This window comes from Triturus cristatus, chromosome 8, assembly GCF_964204655.1.
Source record: "Triturus cristatus chromosome 8, aTriCri1.1, whole genome shotgun sequence".
Classification (NCBI taxonomy): domain Eukaryota; kingdom Metazoa; phylum Chordata; class Amphibia; order Caudata; family Salamandridae; genus Triturus; species Triturus cristatus.
The window spans coordinates 182,963,936-182,982,045 of record NC_140591.1 but is presented as its reverse complement, the minus strand read 5'-3'; the positions used below and the strand labels follow the sequence as shown (position 1 = coordinate 182,982,045).

Genomic DNA, 18,110 nt, shown 5'->3' with positions numbered 1-18,110 from the left:
GGGCCCAGATTTCCTCACACAAAACCCTACGCCTGAAGGTTTGGATGTCCAGGTGGCTCAAGTAGAAGAAACCCTCACTCTTTCCCTTTTTCGAATCCCTATAGGGAATCAAAACATTTAGAGGCATTTGGGGAAATAATGTTTTCTTCCGCTAGTCTCACCCTTTGTTCTGTTAACCCCATCTTCCTCCTGGGGCTAAGCTATAATCACAGGTTTTGTTGGACATGATTAGCAAAATGTTGCCAACAGTCCAAGACGAGTATCATGCTATCAATCTTGCGTAAATCATACAGGATGGTCACGATGCAGTTAAGTATGTCATCCACTGTGGGCTGGGCACTACTGACTGCTTGGGGCACTCGTGAATGAGATACTCTGGTTTTTCTGGTGACAACCAGGCATCACTGATGAATATTCTATTTGATCGCACCCATCTCTTCCGAGATATAGCAGACTCTGCACTGGGGCACATCAAGGAAAATAGGTCTACATTGCGCTCCCTCTGCCTTTCTGTGCCTGCGAGGCAGCATCCCCAGCAATTACACCCCTTTGAAAGCTTTGGAAGGGGCTTGGCTCAAAGACAACGCCAAGTCCCACTTCCACAGCAATAGACCCCCTCCACCCCCACCCCGTCCTTTAGAGGCCAGTGCAGTGTATCAGCCGACAATGTCCAAGCCCTTAGGGGCAGCATACTACCCAGTCCCATGCCTCTCCAACTACCAAATCGCTTTAGCTTGCACTCAGCGGCACATGGCCATCATGTTGGACACAGAATAAGTTCTTACCTCCATGGCTTGTAAAGCATCACATCCGACTAAGGGGTGCTCCAAATAATACACCAATTATACCCCTACCATTTCTCCTCTAGCTGCTTCTTATTCTATCTACATCAGAGTGGCTATTGGACCTTTGCGACAGGAGGTCCAGGTTCTTTTAACAATAGGTCATAGAAAGGAACCTGACATCAGAAATAGGGACTGTATGTTATTCCCATTATTTCCTGGTACTAAAGGAGGATATAGGCCTTTTTCCTATTTTAGATCTTCACCCTTTCGATTTCTTCTTGAAAAAGGTCAAATTCAGGATTCTCACATTGGCCCAAGTTCTGTCTGCTGTAGATCCAGGAGACTGAATGGTAATGCTGGACCTGGAAGACGCGTATTTTCACCATCCCACCTTGCAGTCCCACATTCATTACCTGCAGTTAAATGTGGTTCAGGAGCATTTTCAGTTTAGTGTCCTCCCCTTCAACCATACCAGTGCCCCTCGGGTATTAATAAAAGTGATGGTGATGGTTGCACCACATTTTCGGAGGTTGTGAATACCAGTCTTCCCCTAACTCGACTCATGGCTGTTGAAGGTGGGCTCACTGCAGTCCGTTGCAAACCACCGTCAGACAACAGCAAACCTCCCAACATTTTTGGGATTCTCAATTAACTCTTCAGAAGTGACACCTGATTCATTCTTAGAGGTTCCCGTCCATCTGAACTATCCTGGATGAGGTGCTGTTTTGAGCCTTCCCTTCAGTTCTACAGATTTGTGACATTTAGGCTATGAAGCCAATGTTTCAGCCTCAGTCTTGGTTGGGTCTCAGTGAGAGTAGCTTTAAGAATTCTTGGGCTCCTGCCTCCTGCTTTTTGACTGCACCAGATGGCACATACAGTCTCTAGAGTGGGATTTGAAACCTCAGTGGTTTCAGCATGAAGTAAAACCTGTCAGAATCCGTGAATGTTTTGGAGTAGCCTGCAGTAGATTCAACAGTGGTAGATGCTCAAATGCAATTGGCCCAGCGACAGACCCCTCTCCCTGCACCAAGAGCAGGGAGATTGGTTCAGGTTCTCACAGACAACACCACCGCCATATGTTACTGCAAAAAGCAAGGCGGATTAGGGTCATCGTCCTGTGCCAGGAGGCCCTGTGATTATGGAACTGGTTGAGCCAGCAGGGCATCTCCCTGGTCATGAACCACCTGGTGGGATCTTTAAATGCCAGGGCGGACAAACTCAGCCGGTGACAACGAACTGCAGCTACACCCGCAAGGTGTTTTCCTGAAATGGGGAGAACCATGACTTGATCTACTTGCCACTGAATGTGCACTGGTGTTCCAGAGCCATTTTTTTCTTGTAGAGGCATCCTGCCTGAAGTGGAGTTCCGTGACTCCTGTATGCCTTCTTATCTCTACCTCTCCTGAGTTCTGAAACTATTAGGAGCAACTAGACCCAGGTCATCGTAATGGGCTGGGAGTGGGACAGTAGAGTGGCGTACCCGGAACAACGGGCATGAGCATCTATCTTCCGATCAGGCTGCTGCTTCGGGGGGTATCTTCTGTTGCAACAGCAGGGTAGGGTTCTAGTCCCAGGCATGTGCAATGTACACATCCTGGCGCGGAGATTGAGCTGCAGCAGTTGATTTCAGCCTCTCTCCCGAAGAAGTGGATGTTATTCTAGTGGCCAGGAGTCCATCTGCAAAAACTGTTCCCACTGAACTCGGAGTTCAGTATGTGATTTAGTGTAATTTTAGTAGTAGAAACCCACTATAGGCAAAGTTATTGATGTCTGCTTTTTGTTCTGTCATGTGCCCAGCATCAACTTGCCTCTAACACTGTTAAAGGCTATTTGTCGGCTCTTTGGGCCTTTTTGTGTTTACCGAACCAATCTTCCTTTTTTAAAACAACTGTTGTGATGCGTTTTCTTTAAGGTCTAGTTCATATGTTTCCACACAAGCCTTAGGTGATGAGGTTGTGAGACCTTAATTTGGTTTGCACTTTCCTTATGTTTACCCTGTTTCAGCCAAATCACAGCTGTACTTTGTGTCTACTGACTCTGAAAATAGTTTTTTTTATAGCAATACCTTCAGCTAGTTGCGTGAATGAGCTACAAGCTCTGTCCATTCTTCCACATACACCACCTTTATCTTGGCCAAACTGATGTTGTTGTCTATCACAGAATTCCTGCTGAAAGTTGTGATGCCTTTTGAAATGAGACTGTCCCATCACCCTTTGGGCATTCTTTGCTCCACCTCACCCCTCAATGTTGGAGAGACTCCATTGTTTGGTCCCTGAAAGAGCCTTGAGCTTTTACATCGATTGTATTATCAAGGCTGCACGATGCCACCTTCTGGCACTCAGGAGCAATGCTGAAAGAAATCTCCAAATCCCGTTTGACTCCTTGGGGTCACAAGGTGAGGCATCTGCAGATAGATGTAGTATCCACCAGAAAGAGCATTACCAAAGATAAGTAAATTGTTCTTCATGGGTATGACCTAGTGTCCCCTCTTCTAACAGGGAATCCATTTGTAATTCTTGGTGGTTAAATTATACTTTGGTGTTTGCAGTTTAAACATAAGACTTCATCAATGATTGTTGGGGGACTGGAATGTATTTGTATAAAATTATGCTGAAATTATTAATAACAATAATTAAACTTGGTAAATTATTAAACCTAAACTTGCAACTTTTTTTCAAACATTATAATTTTGATTTATAAGCACAAAACATTTATGCCATTTTTAGGATGTAAACTCTCAAAACAGTGCATGGATGGAAATTATTTCTTTAAATGAATTGTTTTATGTTTATTTAACCTTTACAGCAACAAATTTGAAAACGAGAAGCTGAAATTTGAAGAGAATATTAAAAAGTGCAACAATAGTATACTGGAAAGTAAGAAACGAGCAGTTGCGTCAGAGGTAAAATATATTTTTGGTTAAATCTATCGTGTTTGTAAATGCCCGAGTATCAACATGTGTAAAGAGAATGGGATTTGTGCTATTAGAAAATTGTTGATTAGTGTTGTTCTTGGAAACCTTGTTCCAAAAATGGCATCAGAGATTAGAGGGCTCCTTTTGCTAGTCATCTGTACTTTCAGATCCTGCTCTGTGTTTAGGATGTCATTTCTTCTGACCATTGATGGTCACAATTCTATTTAGAGATCTAAGAAGTAAAGCAGAGTGACTAGCCTTGAACATGGACATAAAAGCATTTTATCATAGTATATTTATAGATTTATCTGAAAGAGACACGTTAGTGATAGATTCCTTACTTTAGAATTACCCCCAGGTGTCAGACTGGATCCGACAACTTTTTGTCCTCAGTATGCCTGCGCGTCGGAAGGTGGCGTCGTGCGGCTCCGCGTTGGTCATAGGCGTCTTGATTGCCGGGATGACGTCGCGGCAGCTACTTAGACGCCGCCCATGCACTCTGACGTCAGTTCTTTCTTTTTCTGCACCAGCAAGCGCAAATCCGGAGAGAGTGGTATCCCCAGTCAATTTTTGACTGAGGTTTTTTTTGGGACTTTAGTCTCTGTCTTTTTTTAGTCTATCCTGGTGCTGTAGGGATGCCCGGTTTGAAATCTTGCGAAGTTTGTCCCTGCATGATGTCGGTGACGGACCTGCACCGCGAGTGTCTCTGCTACCTGGGGTGCGACCACAACCCCACGTCGCGCCCTGACTGCCGTGCCATGGTGCTGAAAACTTTGCGGGAGTGGTCCCGAAAGTTGCTTGAGGCCCGGGAGTCTGCTCCGCGCCGTTCAAGGTCCCGGTCCCGTGGGAGGTCGAGGGACCGGTCGCGGAGCCGCCACCATCGTTCGATGAAGTCTTCGCACTCTGGGTCAGGTAAGACGAAGCACAAGAAGTCGAAGAAGCGCTGTCGCTCTTCGCCTACCCCTAGCCTGTCTCGTGACATGGCTGAGGGTTGCGGGTGGTGCCGACGGCCTACCCGCCTTTCCCGGGTCCGTCTGTGAACCGGGCCAGCTGCAGGACTTTCTGTCAGCCATGGCTCTTCTCCTTGGCCCGTTGTGCCCCGCTGGTGCCCCTTTGGGCCCCGCGGGAACGACTGGGGGTCCTTACTCTTCTTAATCAATGGCTCCGGCCCCCGACGTCGTTGACGGGTCCGGCCTCGGCGCAGCGAGACCCCCACGGATCCATGCATGGATCCCAGCCGACGACGGTTGACCTCATACGACCTCCATCGATGTCTATGGCCCCGGCGTCGGCCTCCCCCCCGGCCAATGTCGTCCCCGGCTTCCACCCCAACATGGAGACGGTGCCGGACCGGTGTCAATCGACGCCGATTCCGACGCCGATGGGGAATTTCTATCCCTTACTCCATCCTCCTCCTTCTTTTCCGCCTGCCCAGCAGGTTACGGAGGACTGAGAGGGGTCTGAAGACCCTCTCGCAGCCCAATGCGAGTTAGACCTGGACTGGGCAGAGGATTTGGAGGACGCAGGTGGACTGAATTTTTCTCCAGAACCTGGCGCACTGTCTTCTTATACCGTGGCTACGGAGGAGGGTGGTACTTATTCAGTGGTGTTGCGTAGGGCAGCCGAGGCTCTCCACCTCGAGCTCCCTACAGTGGCCGTCAGGACTAACCTCCTGACAGAAGTTCTTCAGCCGGCTGCTTCCTCTGCGGAGCCGCTGCTGCCCTTTAATGACGCACTCTGACGTTCTTTTGGGCACCTGGTCCAGGCCCAACACAGGGGCTCCTGTGGATAGGAACGTGGCCCACGCCATCGCCCGTCGCCGGGCGACACCATTTTCCTCTCTCAACACCCTACCCCTGAGAGCTTGGTAGCCCAAGCCTCTGCGTCCCCGAGCGCATTCCCTTCCGCACCTCCGGACAGGGAATCCAAGAAACTGGAGCAGTTTGGGAAGAAGATTTTCTCTTCCGCCAGTTCAGGGTTGCGGTCTGTGAGCAGCACATACCTCTTGGGCAGTTATTCCCACTCTGTGTGGGATACGGTCGCGCAGGTGCTGCCTCAGTATCCTAAGGAGGCCCGGATGGTGCTCTCTCAAGCTGTTGCTGAATGGAGGGATGCAGCCAAGTTCACAATTAGTTGTGGCCTTGACACCATCGACTCGTTGGACATAGCGATTTCCACGACAGTGGCGCTACGCCGTCATGCCTGGCTTAGGACAACTGCCTTTTCAGGGGATGTCCAGAACACTCTGATGGACATGCCTTTTGATGGCACTCGCCTTTTTGGAGACAAGGCACTCCTTTGGCTTCTGCTATCTGATAGAGACTACTAGCCGCAGATTCCTTAACGTAGAATTATCCCCAGGCGTGAGACTGGACCCGGAAAACTTTCTTTGCCCCAGCTTCTCTGCGCGCCGGGGGGCGGTACCACGCGACTCTGCCCTGACATCGTCCGCGGGCGTGATGTAAGCGAGGTCACATAAGCCCCACCCAGGCGCGCTGACATCAGTTTTCCTCTTTTCCGCGTGCAACGCGGATTCGGATTGTGTACCTGCCTGTTTTCAGGCCTTCTTTTTCACGCTTTGCGTGGTGGGACAGTGTGCGAATGCCTTCGGGCTTTAAGGCGTGCAAGTCTTGCGCGAGTCAGATGTCCGTAACGGACCCTTATCCGATTTGCATGTGGTGTTTGGGCGAGCACCATGATTCCACGGACTGCGACGCTTCCCAGCATCTGAAGCCTAAGTCCTGGCAGGAGCGCCGGATGAAGCTCCTTTCGGCCTGGTTGTCTAGGTCGGTGTCATCTCCGCGTCCGTCCCCCGCGGAAGGGTCCACGAATCGCCGCTTTCGCTTCCGACATCGCCTATCACCGAGGCCCCTAGGGCGTTGCTTGCCCATCGGTAAGTCATACAGCTTGTCCCCGAGGCCTGGTCCCCGCTCTGCGGAGGGCACGGGTTCTCCACGGGACATGTTGCCTCATTCGTCGCCACCCTACTCGCCATTTTCCGGCGCCGGGGCGACTAGGGCCCAAATGGAGGCCTATGCTGCGGCTCTGCAGGCTTCCTTGGCCCCTCCTCCTCCCGGGATGCCCGCGGATCCCTTGCCACGTGCAGGGCCTTCCGCGGCATTGCCGGCGACTCCGGTGCCGACTGGTTCGGCTTCAGGTGTTGGAGGTGTGGTGACGTCGGGGTGCGGCCCAGCGGGGTTCCCCTCTTCGGCCAATGTTGCGCCTTTGCCTTGCCGCAAACCCCGAGGCGGACTCCACGGCATCGGGTCGTCGACTCGTCTCCGGAGGCCCCCTCCTCTACAGAGGTTCATCAATTTTTTATTTCTTCTTCCCCGGAGACGGGACTCTGTGTCGTGGCTTTTTCCCCGCCGTCTTCCAGGGAGGGCTCTTCGCCGTCCCCGCGGCCTCAGCCTTCACCAGAGGCGCCTCAGGTACCCCACTCGTCTGTCAATCTTCCACCATTCCGGGGCTGGCCATTTCTTCCTCCAGCTGGATTTGGGAATGGCAGGCTTAGTTTACAGCCGTCGCCCATGGAGGAATTGCTTTCCCTCCCTCTACGCCCTACAGAGGCATCTGCGGCCTTTGTCCGGGCCAGTTCCACGGCTGCTGGCATTTTGCACATGGGCGACCCTGCTACTCCGTTCCATATGGACTATTTGCTGGAGGTTCTCCATCAGGGCTCTGGTGGACGGGAGCTGCTTCTTCTCTTCGAGGCTTTGCTCCATAATTCTCTTCTGGGGGCGTCCTGCCACAGGGGATCCGGTCCCCCAGTCGCTCCTCCACCGCGCGACCCAGTCTGCCTTTCTTTCCACCCTTCTACCCAGGGCCCTCTTCTGCAGACTGCTTTTCCTTCCCTTCCTTTTGTGGTGTTTCCTCCGTCACGGGAGGCCACCGGTGGTTAGATTCATAGGGGCGAAACCTCTTCGCTTCCTCTAGTGCTGCTTTGCGCGCGTTCAACACGCTTTGTGTTTGCCAGGGCTACTTCTAGCTTGTGGGATTCCGTGGAGTCCCTTCTGTCTTCTGCCTCTCCGGACGATGTCTCCGCCGACCTGCGACGCCATGTGCTGGATGGCCGGGAGCTGGCCGCGTTCATTTTCCGTTCGCCCCTGGATGTTTCTGATGCTCTTGGCCGCACAATGGCAAGTTCAGTGGCTCTCCGTCGCCATGCTTGGCTGAGGGATAGCGTTTTTCCTGAGAATGTGAGGGAGTGGCTCGTTGACCTGCCCTTTGATGGGGTGCTTTTGTTTAACACCCATGCGAATGCTGCCATTCAGCTGCTCCTTGCGGGGCTTCGTCCTGCCCCCCCCCTCCGTAATCTTGGCTTGTCGGTCCTCTGCTGCTTTATGGACGGCGTTGTTTGGTTGGACCGTCTGTCTGTTCTGGTGGGTTGGCATGCTTTCGGGTCCTTGACCCCCTTTTGTCCTGTTGGCTGCTAGTACAGCCCCTCCGCATTTTGTGGTTCTTTGGTGGTGCTCCACCCATATGTGTCCTCAGGTTGGGTCTTCTGTGTGTTTTTTGATTGGCTGATTGACACGCCATCTGTGGTTCTATCTGCAGGTCCTTTATGTTCTCTTCTCTGCTGCGGGATTTTTCCCTAAGAGGTGTTCCCTTGTTTTCTTGGGACGTTTCATGCCCTAACCTTATGTTCTGGTCCTTTGCTGCGGATTTTTCCCTAAGAGGTGTTCCCATGTTTTAGTGGGACGTATCATACCCTATGTGGGGTTCTTGTAGCTATTGCATAGCTCTGTTATGCGCTGGGGAGCTATGGTTGCCCCTTTTTCGGGTTCCCTACCTTTCTTGGCTTCACTGTATTCCGCTGGTGCGGTCTCTTGTTTCTTGTCCGGGCGCAGCTTGCGCTGCTCCTGGTTCCGTCATTCTCAGTGTTCACTACATCGCTTGACTATTTGCCATGGTGTCATGTTGTGGCGTTTCCGCCTTCCTGTCCAGCGTTTCGGCCTGGTCCTCTGTCTGGTGTTCCAGGGGAGCTGGGTTTCTCCTGGCTTTCCTGTATTCTGGTTGGTGGCTTGGTCCGTCCTCCGTGGCTTCCCCTTTTTCTCTTATGGCTGGTTCCATTTCTCTTCAGGGGTCGCTGTGTGTCTATTGCACGGTCCTCCATTGGGGCTTGTTCTGCATTTTCCTGGCCTCTGCCCTCGGCCTGTGCCTGGCTTGTTCTGGGTGCGCTGCTCCATGGTGCTGTCAGCTGCCGGCTGTGCACGCCTGCCTGTTCTGGTCCACCTCCGTGGCCCTTGTTGTGTTACCTTGTGCCCTTGCCTCTTATTCTGCTGGGGCTTTGCGCACCTGTGCCTTCTTCGTATGTCTGCGTCTCTTGGCTGTGGAGCCGTCCCTGCCTTGCCTGCTTCCTTGCGGCTGATGCCTGTTCAGCTGTCCTCTGTCGCTGTGTGTTTTCCTACGGTGGGCTCTGCCTCCGGTTCTACCTCTTCTCCCTGGAGTTGGGGTCGTTCTTTCCACCTGGGTGCTCCTCTGCGGCTGTCTGTCCCTACGAGGGTTTGTGGCCGTTGTACTTTGAATGGGCTTGGGGTCTTCCCTTTGCCTTGTTCTTGGTTACTTCTGCTTGTTAGGGGCTGGGCCGCCCTTCTTGTCCCCGTGACACGTCCCCTGCTGGGGCCCTGTGTTTCCTCCTACTGGGGAGGATCTCTCGCAGGCCCTCCTCCCCTCTGGGTAATGCTAGGGTATCTATTCTACGTTAAGGAATTTGCGGCTAGTAGTCTCTATCAGATGTACAAGTTACTTACCTTTGGTAAAAATGTATCTGGTAGAGACGATTCTAGCCGCAGATTCCTTCACGGCTGCCCTTCCTCCCCGTTCTGAGAGGACCCTTAGTTGGTTTTCTGCACTCGCCTCCCTCCGGGTGGCTTGTTTTCTGTGGGTGTCCGCTTCGCTTCCTCCCGGGCAGGATTCTTCGTTCTGCTTGATTGTTCCACCCCTTCCTTTATGATACATGCTTGGTTGGTTCATGTGTGCTTCTGCATCCCTCCATCCTGGTTTTTTCTCCGGTGTAGGGCATTCCTTTTACTCTTGTTCTTTTTGCTTGCGTGGGGTTTCTGATTCCCTTGCAGTCCACTACATTGGGGGTTGTTTTACCTGTACCTCGGCCTTTCGCTCCTTTCAGGGGATACGGCCCTCCTTGTGGTGTCGTCTAGGGGTGGATTGCTGTTATTCTTCTGTTCTGGGCTTGTTGCCCTTAACTGTTGTGAATTGTGCTTGCAGTCTCTCTCTTCTGCTATGGCGTTTTTTCACATGCTTTCTGCCTCCTGAGAGGATGTTGCCTTGGCAGGCGAGGATGTTCCTGCTATGGCTTTCACCGCAATTACTTTTTGTACCTTAGTGCTTGGCACTTTTCCAACTGGTGCTGTGTCTCGCCTTTCGTTTCTCTCTTTTCTATTTCACTAATTTTTCGCACACTGTTCCCGTACTCTCCACAGTTTTGTTTGTGATGGTTCCGCGTTGTTGCACGGAAGAAAACTGATGTCAGCGCGCCGGGGTGGGGCTCATGTGACCTCGCTGACACGCCTGCGGACGTCAGGGCGGAGTCACGTGGTACCGCCCACCGGCGCAGAGATGCTGGGGCAAAGAAAGTTTTCCGGGTCCAGTCTCACGCCTGGGGATAATTCTACGTTAAGGAATCTGCGGCTAGAATCATCTCTACCAGATACATTGTTACCGAAGGTAAGTAACTTGTACTTTCGCTCCTTTCGTGGCCACGAAAGGGGCGCCCAAACACGTTCGTTTCAGAGCCACAGGCCTGCGCAGCAACAGTCTCATTGCAGCTGCGGACGTGGGACCCGCCGAGGTGGGTCACGGGGCCAGCGGGCGGGGTCAGTCCTCCGCCACCACTGCCTCCAAATCCTCCTAGTCCGGTGTTTCAGGCCCATCAAATGCCAGTGGGCGGCAGGATTCGCCATCACCTCTCCCACTGGGGCACCATCACTTCGGACGGGTGGGTTTTACAGATTGTCCGAAGGGGCTACTCCCTCCCCTTCGAGACTACCCCTCCAGCCATGCCACCTCAGTTCCACCGCATGGCGGGAGATCACTTGACACTTCTCCAGCAGGAAGTTACAGCCCTCTTGGCCAAGGGGGCCATCGAGCACGTTCTGACGCCAGAAGTGGGTTGTGGTTGTTATTCCCACTACTTCTTGGTTCCAAAGAAGGACAAGGGCCTGCATCCTATCTTAGACCTATGGAACGTCAATCGCTTCCTCTGGATGGAGAAGTTCAAGATGCTCACACTTGCTCAGGTCTTGTCTGCCCTAGACCCGCAAGACTGGATGGCAGCGTTGGAGTTGCAGGACGCTTACTTTCATATCTTCGTCCTGCCGGCCCACCGGCAATACCTGGGGTTCACGGTAGGCCACGAGCATTATCAGTTCACTGTGCTCCCTTTTGGCCTTACCAGCGCCCCGCAGGTGTTCACGAAAGTGATAGCAGTGGTCTCAGCTCATCTGCGCTGACCAGGGGTTTCAGTCTTCCCCTATCTCGACGACTGGTTGTTGAAGTCGGGCTCGCCCCAGGCCGTCGTCTCCCACCTCCAGACTACGGTCAACCTCCTGCATTTGCTTGGGTTCTCCAACAACCTGCCGAAGTCGCACGTGATTCCCTCTCAGAAGCTCCCCTTCATCAGAGCGATTCTGGACACGGCGCAGTTTCGGGTTTATCCTCCCGAACAGCGAGTCCGGGACATTCGTGCTATGATTACGATCTTTCGGCCCTTGTCCTGGGTTTCAGTCAGGATGACATTGAGGCTGCTGGGCCTCATGGCCTCCTGCATCTTGCTGACCAATCTTGCCAGATGGCATGTGCGGGCTCTGCAGTGGGACCTGAAGTTCCAGTGGGCGCAGCATCAAGGGAACCTTTCCGAGCACTTCCAGATCTCGGAGGGCCCTGCACGACAATTGCAGTGGTGGCTCACGAACCAGCTTTGTGTCAGTGGCAGATCACTTTCCCTTCCTCAACCAGAGCACACAGTGGGGACAGATGCGTCCTTCCTGGGATGGGGCGGCCACATGGGAGAGGTGGAGATCAGAGGCCTCCGGTCTCCTGCGGAGTCCAGGCTCCATATCAACCTTCTGGAGCTCCGGGCGATCCTACTTGCACTGAAGGCATTCCTTTCCTCCGTCAAGGGGAGAGTGATGCAGGTGTTCACAGACAACACCACAGCCATGTGGTACTGCAACAAGCAAGGCGGGGTATGGTTGTGGACCCTATGTCAGGGGGCTCTGCATCTCTGGACATGGCTGGAATGTTAAGGCATTTCCTTGGTGGTTCAACACTTAGCAGGTTCTTTGATCGCCAGGGTGGACAAACTCAGCCGCAGGTGCATGATGGATCACGAATGGTGGCTTCACTCGGAGGGGGCGCGATGTCTCTTTCTGCCGTGGGGAGAGCCTTGGTTAGATCTATTCGCCACCGAAGAGAACGCTCAATGTCAGCAGTTTTACGCGTTGGAATTTCCAAGGCGGCACTCGCTCAGTGACGTTTTTTGTCACAAGTGGAGTTGTGGTCTATTGTACAGCTTTCCGCCTATACCACTCCTACCCAGAGTGCTGATGAAGATCAGGCGCGACCGGGCCAAAGTCATTCTTGTGGCCCCGGACTGGTCTCAAAGAGTTTTGTATCCCGAGCTACTCAGTATGAGCGTGGATTTCCGATCCGACTGCCTCTTCTGGAGGATCTTCTGTCCACCCGAACCTGTCCAGCCTCCACCTCCTTGCGTGGAGATTGAGCGGCGACAGTTGATTCCATTTGACTTGCCTCCTGAAGTCTGTGATATCATTCTGGCAGCCAGGCGTCCCTTCACTAAATCTGTATACGCCTGCAAGTGGAACAAACTTGTGGCATGGTGCACAGCGATGGGCTGTTCATCCCCTTTCTGCCCCTCTTTCAGAAGTCCTTTTGTTCCCTCTTTCTGTGGCCCGGCAGGGCTCTGCTCTGGGCACTATTAAGGGCTACCTTTCAGCAATTTCAGCCTTTTTTAGGCTCCCTGATCAGCCCTCTCATTTCAAGACCCCTATCATAAGTAGATGTTCGAGGCATATGAGCTGCAGAGCCACACACTTAGGATAGGAGATCGCCATCTGGTGTTGGGCTCGGATGCTTGCAGGTTGTTGTTGTCTTCGGAAGAAGTCTTTGGTCACGAGATAGGTGACTCCTCCCTTGGACGACCGTGCGCATGGGCATCAACTCCATCGTTAGATTGTTTTTTTCCGCCATTGGGTTCGGATGCAACTTTTCCCTGTCCGGAAATTTCAATTCCAAACTTTTCGAAGCGCAAAAACTTCACACAAAACATCGTAGCACCTTCGTTCTCGACATCGATTTCATCTGCTCGATTCCGGACGTCGACGCGGGTCGCTGGGCCTATCCATGCCGTGAGGCCTATGGCTCATGGAAAGGACGCCGTTCAAAAAATGCCCCCAGTGTGGAGCAAAATTTCCGCACAGTGACCACCACAAAGTCTGAAACCTGTGCCTATCACCGGAACACGACGAGTCCAGCTGTCCAGCCTGCGCATCCTTTAGATCCAAAAAGACGATTTGAGATCGAAGGGCTGGACGACACATCATGGCACAGAGACCAGCTCCGGAACCAGTGGACATCTTTGATGAAGGCCCCGATGTCCCGGAAGAAGATTCCGAAGATCTACAAATAATTTCTGAAGCAGACGACTCAGACGACCCCATCACTCCTGGGCAACGTGTGAGTACTACTGGCCCTGCCCCAACCCCACCGAAACCAAAGGCATTGGTCAAGACTTCGCCTGCTCGCCCCAGTCGCGACCGAAAACACCCTTCAGAAGCCCCGCCTCTGGGCTCGGCTCCGAAGAAATATAAGCCTTCCGGTAGCTCGGGACCGAGCAAACCGCATGTCATTGTCCAACCAGCACCCTTGGCACCGAAGACAAAAGACCACTCGGCACCGAAATCGGCTCCGAAACCCTCGGCCATGAAAACACCAAGGCCAATCGACACACCGGCACCGAAGGTTCCCAAGGCCACAGATACACCTTCGGCTCCGAAACCTACATCGGTACCGAAACCATCATCAGTACCGAAACCACCGGCTAAGGACTCTCATACACCTCCTAAAGCCAAACATGCTACCGATCATCCAGAACCTCGATCGGAACCGAAAAAATCGGTACCAAAGACTGTTCCTGAAGAACAAGAACTTTTTCATCCAGATCCAATCGACTCAAGGCAGAAAAAGATTGATATCAACCCCAAGACTGGACATGTCACCGCGGTGCCATGTAAAAAACGGAAACTGGACACACCACCTGCCCCAGTTCCTGTAAACAGGAAGGACTCTTCAACATCCCCTATCCCTCCTTCCTCTCCTATACTGCCTCCTATCCCACCCCCTCTGCCTACACCACCATTACCTATACCCTCTCCATCACACACACCACCACCACAGGATGATGATGACCTAGGGGGTGGGGGTGATCCTAATGATCCGTTCACGGATCCAGACACCTCACCACTGGATGATTGGGCATTCCCTTTACCAGACATGCCTGACCCTCAGCCATATCCCTCAAAACCATCGCCTCCTGACGATCACCTGGGGTTTGGCCAATTATTAAATAGGGCAGCACTATACCACGGCGTCACAATGCACTCAGATGCACCAGAGGAAGACATCCTATTAGACACTTTCGAACAGTCTCAAAAGTCGGTACAAATTCTGCCCATGATTAAAGGAGTCATAAAACACTCCCCGAAGTCTTTAAAGACCCCGTTCGTGCCAGGGTGCTCAACCCACGGATCGAAAAGAAATATAGGCCTGCCCCTGAAGATCCTAATTACATCAAAAGGCAACTCCCTTTGGATTCTTTGGTCGTTTCCAATGCTCGGAAACGCGCCAACTCCCAAACCACAGGAGATACACCATCCCCCGACAAAGAATCCAAACTATTGGAAGCCTCTGGCAAAAGAGTAGCAGCACAAGCCGCTAATCACTGGCGTATTGCCAACACCCAAGCCCTACTAGCACGCTATGACAGGGCCCACTATGATCAATTAGAGACTCTTACAACATCTGCCAGACCAATATGAAACCCAGGCAAATGATCTCATTCAGGAGGGAAAGCTTATTTCAAATGCAGCAATTAATATGCGCTTGACGCCGCAGACACCGCCTCTAGAGCGATTAACACAAGTGTGCTCCTTCGACGACATGCCTGGCTCCGTATTTCAGGCTTTAAGCCAGAGGTACAAACTACCATACTTAGTCAACCATTCAATCAGGAACAGCTCTTTGGGCCAGCAGTAGACGCTGCCCTTGAAAAAATGAAGAAGGACACAGATGGCTAAGTCCATGGGAGCATTACAGTCTCCCCAACCACGTGGCTCCTTTCGGCGCTCCTTCTGTAGAGGAGCCTCCAAAAATATGGGAGCGGACACCTCCTCTACATTCAAAACCGCCACACACACATCCCCCAGTAGTGGATATTTTAGAGGCGGATACAGAGGAAACAACAACAAGGGACGAGGTCGAGGTAATACCAACACTCGCACCTCCCCTGCCACAAAAGAGTGACTTTCCTCCACTCCCCCCAGACCATTCCACTCCGGTCGGGGGAAGACTGAAACAGTTCCTACCTGTCTGGAACTCCATCACCACAGACAAGTGGGTCAAATACCGCCCAAACAGCGTTCCATGTCAACAGACCATCTTACACAACTCAAACAGGAGGTTCTCTCATTGCTTCAAAAGCACGCAATAGAACCAGTTCCCTTAGAACATCAGGGTACAGGGGTATGCTCACTCTAATTCCTAATCCCCAAAAAGGACGGGACTCTAAGACCAATACTCGACCTCAGACCCCTAAATCTGTATATCAACTCAGATCATTTCCATATGATCACTCTTCAACAAGTGCTCCCACTACTGCAACAAGGCGATTTCCTTACCACATTAGATCTCAAGGACGCCTACTTCCACATTCCCATACATCCTGCCCACAGGAAGTATTTAAGGTTTGTGGTGGAAGGACAACACTACCAGTTTATAGTCCTTCCATTCGGGGTAACAACCGCACCCAGAGTATACACAAAATGCCTAGCAGTAGTAGCAGCACACCTCAGAAGGCAACAAATTCATGTCTTCCCCTATCTAGATGACTGGATAATAAAAGCCAAGTCCTTCAACAAGTGTGTTCTACACACTCACCAAACCATCCAAATCTTACACAACTTGGGATTCACAATAAACAATCCCAAATCTCATCTTCAACCCTCTCACATATATCAGTATCTAGGAGCCACCATAAACACCTCCACAGCCCTAGCATATCCCAATCCAGCCAGGATAGCCAATATACAAGCTCTTATCGCAAAATTCCAAATCCAACACTCTCTTCCAGCAAGAGTGTTCATGCAACTCATAGGCATGATGGCGTCATGCATCTTCATTGTGCCTTATGCCAGACTTCAAATGCACCCCTTGCAAGAATGTCTAGCACGTCAGTGGAACCAGGCTCACGGACAACTTACAGATCTGGTGTTGGTGGACAGCCGCACACATCGCTCTCTCAAATGGTGGAACATAACCTGTCCAGAGGGCGGCCGTTCCTAGAGCCTCTTCCACAGATAGTGCTGACAACGGACGCATCGCTCACAGGATGGGGAGCCCATCTCCTCGGCCACACCACTCAGGGCAAATGGACCACTCAACAAAAAATGCTCTATATCAATTACCTGGAACTGCTAGCAGTGTTCCTAGCACTAAAATCATTCCAACTACATCTCCAGAAAAAAACTGTCCTCATCCGGACAGACAACAGGACGGCCATGATTACATACAGAAACAAGGAGGCACACATTTCTCTCCAGCTGTCCCAGCTCGCACAGAACACTTAGAGATGGGCCATTCCCCAGAAAATATACCTACTTGCAGAACACCTTCCAGGGGTTCACAATTAGATTGCCGATCTGTTAAGTCGACAGACTCAACAGATCCACGAATGGGAACTACATCCCGAAGTCCTAAGACCCTTTTTCCAACAATGGTGCCAACCAGACATAGATCTGTTCGCCACACACAAACGCAAAATGCCCAACCTTCGCCGCCAGGTTTCCCCACCCGGAGTCAAAGGGCAATGCGATATGGATGAACTGGTCAGGCAGATTTGCGTACGCTTTTCTGCCTCTCCCACTCATTCCATTAGTGGTACGCAAGCTCAGGCAACAGTCTCTCAAACTGATCTTAGTAGCTCCCACATGGGCACGCCAACCGTGGTTCCCAACACTACTGGAACTCTCACTAGTGCCACACCAAAAACTGCAACTCTCCCCGTCCTTATTAACCCAGAACCATGGAGAAATCAGACACCCAGATCCAGGTCAACTGAACCTGGCAATATGGCTCCTGAAGTCCTAGAGTTCGGTTATCGCAACCTGCCACCAGACTGCATGAATATTATAAGAGAGGCCAGAAGACCTACCACTAGAGCCTGCTACGCTGCGAAATGGAAAAGATTTGCCATTTACTGCACTAACAATCATATAAACCCACTGGAGGCATTCATCCAGGACATCATTTGCTACTTACTGCACTTGCAAAGATGTAATTTGGCATACTCCATTTATACGTCTCCACCTAGCAGCATTAGCAGCCTACTTACAAAATAGACAACACTTGTCACTCTTCAGAGTACCTGCGAACAAAGCATTCATGGAAGGACTAAAAAGAATTATTCCTCCCAGATTGCCACCCTCTCCAGTGTGGAATCTAAACATTGTTCTTACAAGGCTCATGGGACCCCCATTTGAACCTCTGCATAAATGTGAACTACAGTTCCTCACATGGAAAGTGGCTTTCCTTATCGCTATCACATCCCTCAGAAGGGTATGTGAGATCCAGGCTTTAACCATACAAGAACCATTCTTACAATTACACCGTAACAAAGTGGTTCTTAGAACAAAGCTCAAATTCCTTCCAAAAGTCATATCTCCGTTCCATCTTAACCAATCAATAGAGTTACCAGTCTTCTTCCCAAATCCAGACTCGGTAGCTGAAAGAGCTCTTCATACCTTAGACGTTAAAAGAGACCTTCTTTACTACATTGACAGAACCAAATCATTCCACAAAACAAAACAATTGTTTGTCGCTTTCTCTCCTCCACATAAAGGCAACCCCATTTCCAAATCTGGGATAGCTAGGTGGATAGTTAAATGTATACAAATATGCTACCACAAGGCTAAATGCACACTAACCGTTCCCCCTAGAGCGCATTCCACACGCAAAATAGGGGCTTCCATGGCATTCTTAGGAAACGTTCCCTTAGAAGATATTTGTAATTCGGCCACATGGTCTACAACACACACCTTTACCAAACACTATTGTGTTGATGTACAAGCAAAGCAACAAGCTTCTGTGGGCCAGGC

The 18,110-nt window shown here is 51.3% G+C and overlaps 1 protein-coding gene across 3 annotated transcripts in view; it reads left to right on the top strand.

The window, feature by feature from the left end:
* LOC146801785 (E3 ubiquitin-protein ligase TTC3-like) overlaps positions 1-18,110 on the top strand; it is a 1,762,960-nt gene that overhangs the window by 1,374,310 nt on the left and 370,540 nt on the right. For all 3 annotated transcript variants that reach the window (XM_085621278.1, XM_085621277.1, XM_085621276.1), the window contains exon 38: positions 3,591-3,687. In XM_085621278.1, the coding sequence (XP_085477404.1) occupies positions 3,591-3,687 (97 nt within the window). The remainder of the gene's footprint in view (positions 1-3,590; positions 3,688-18,110) is intronic.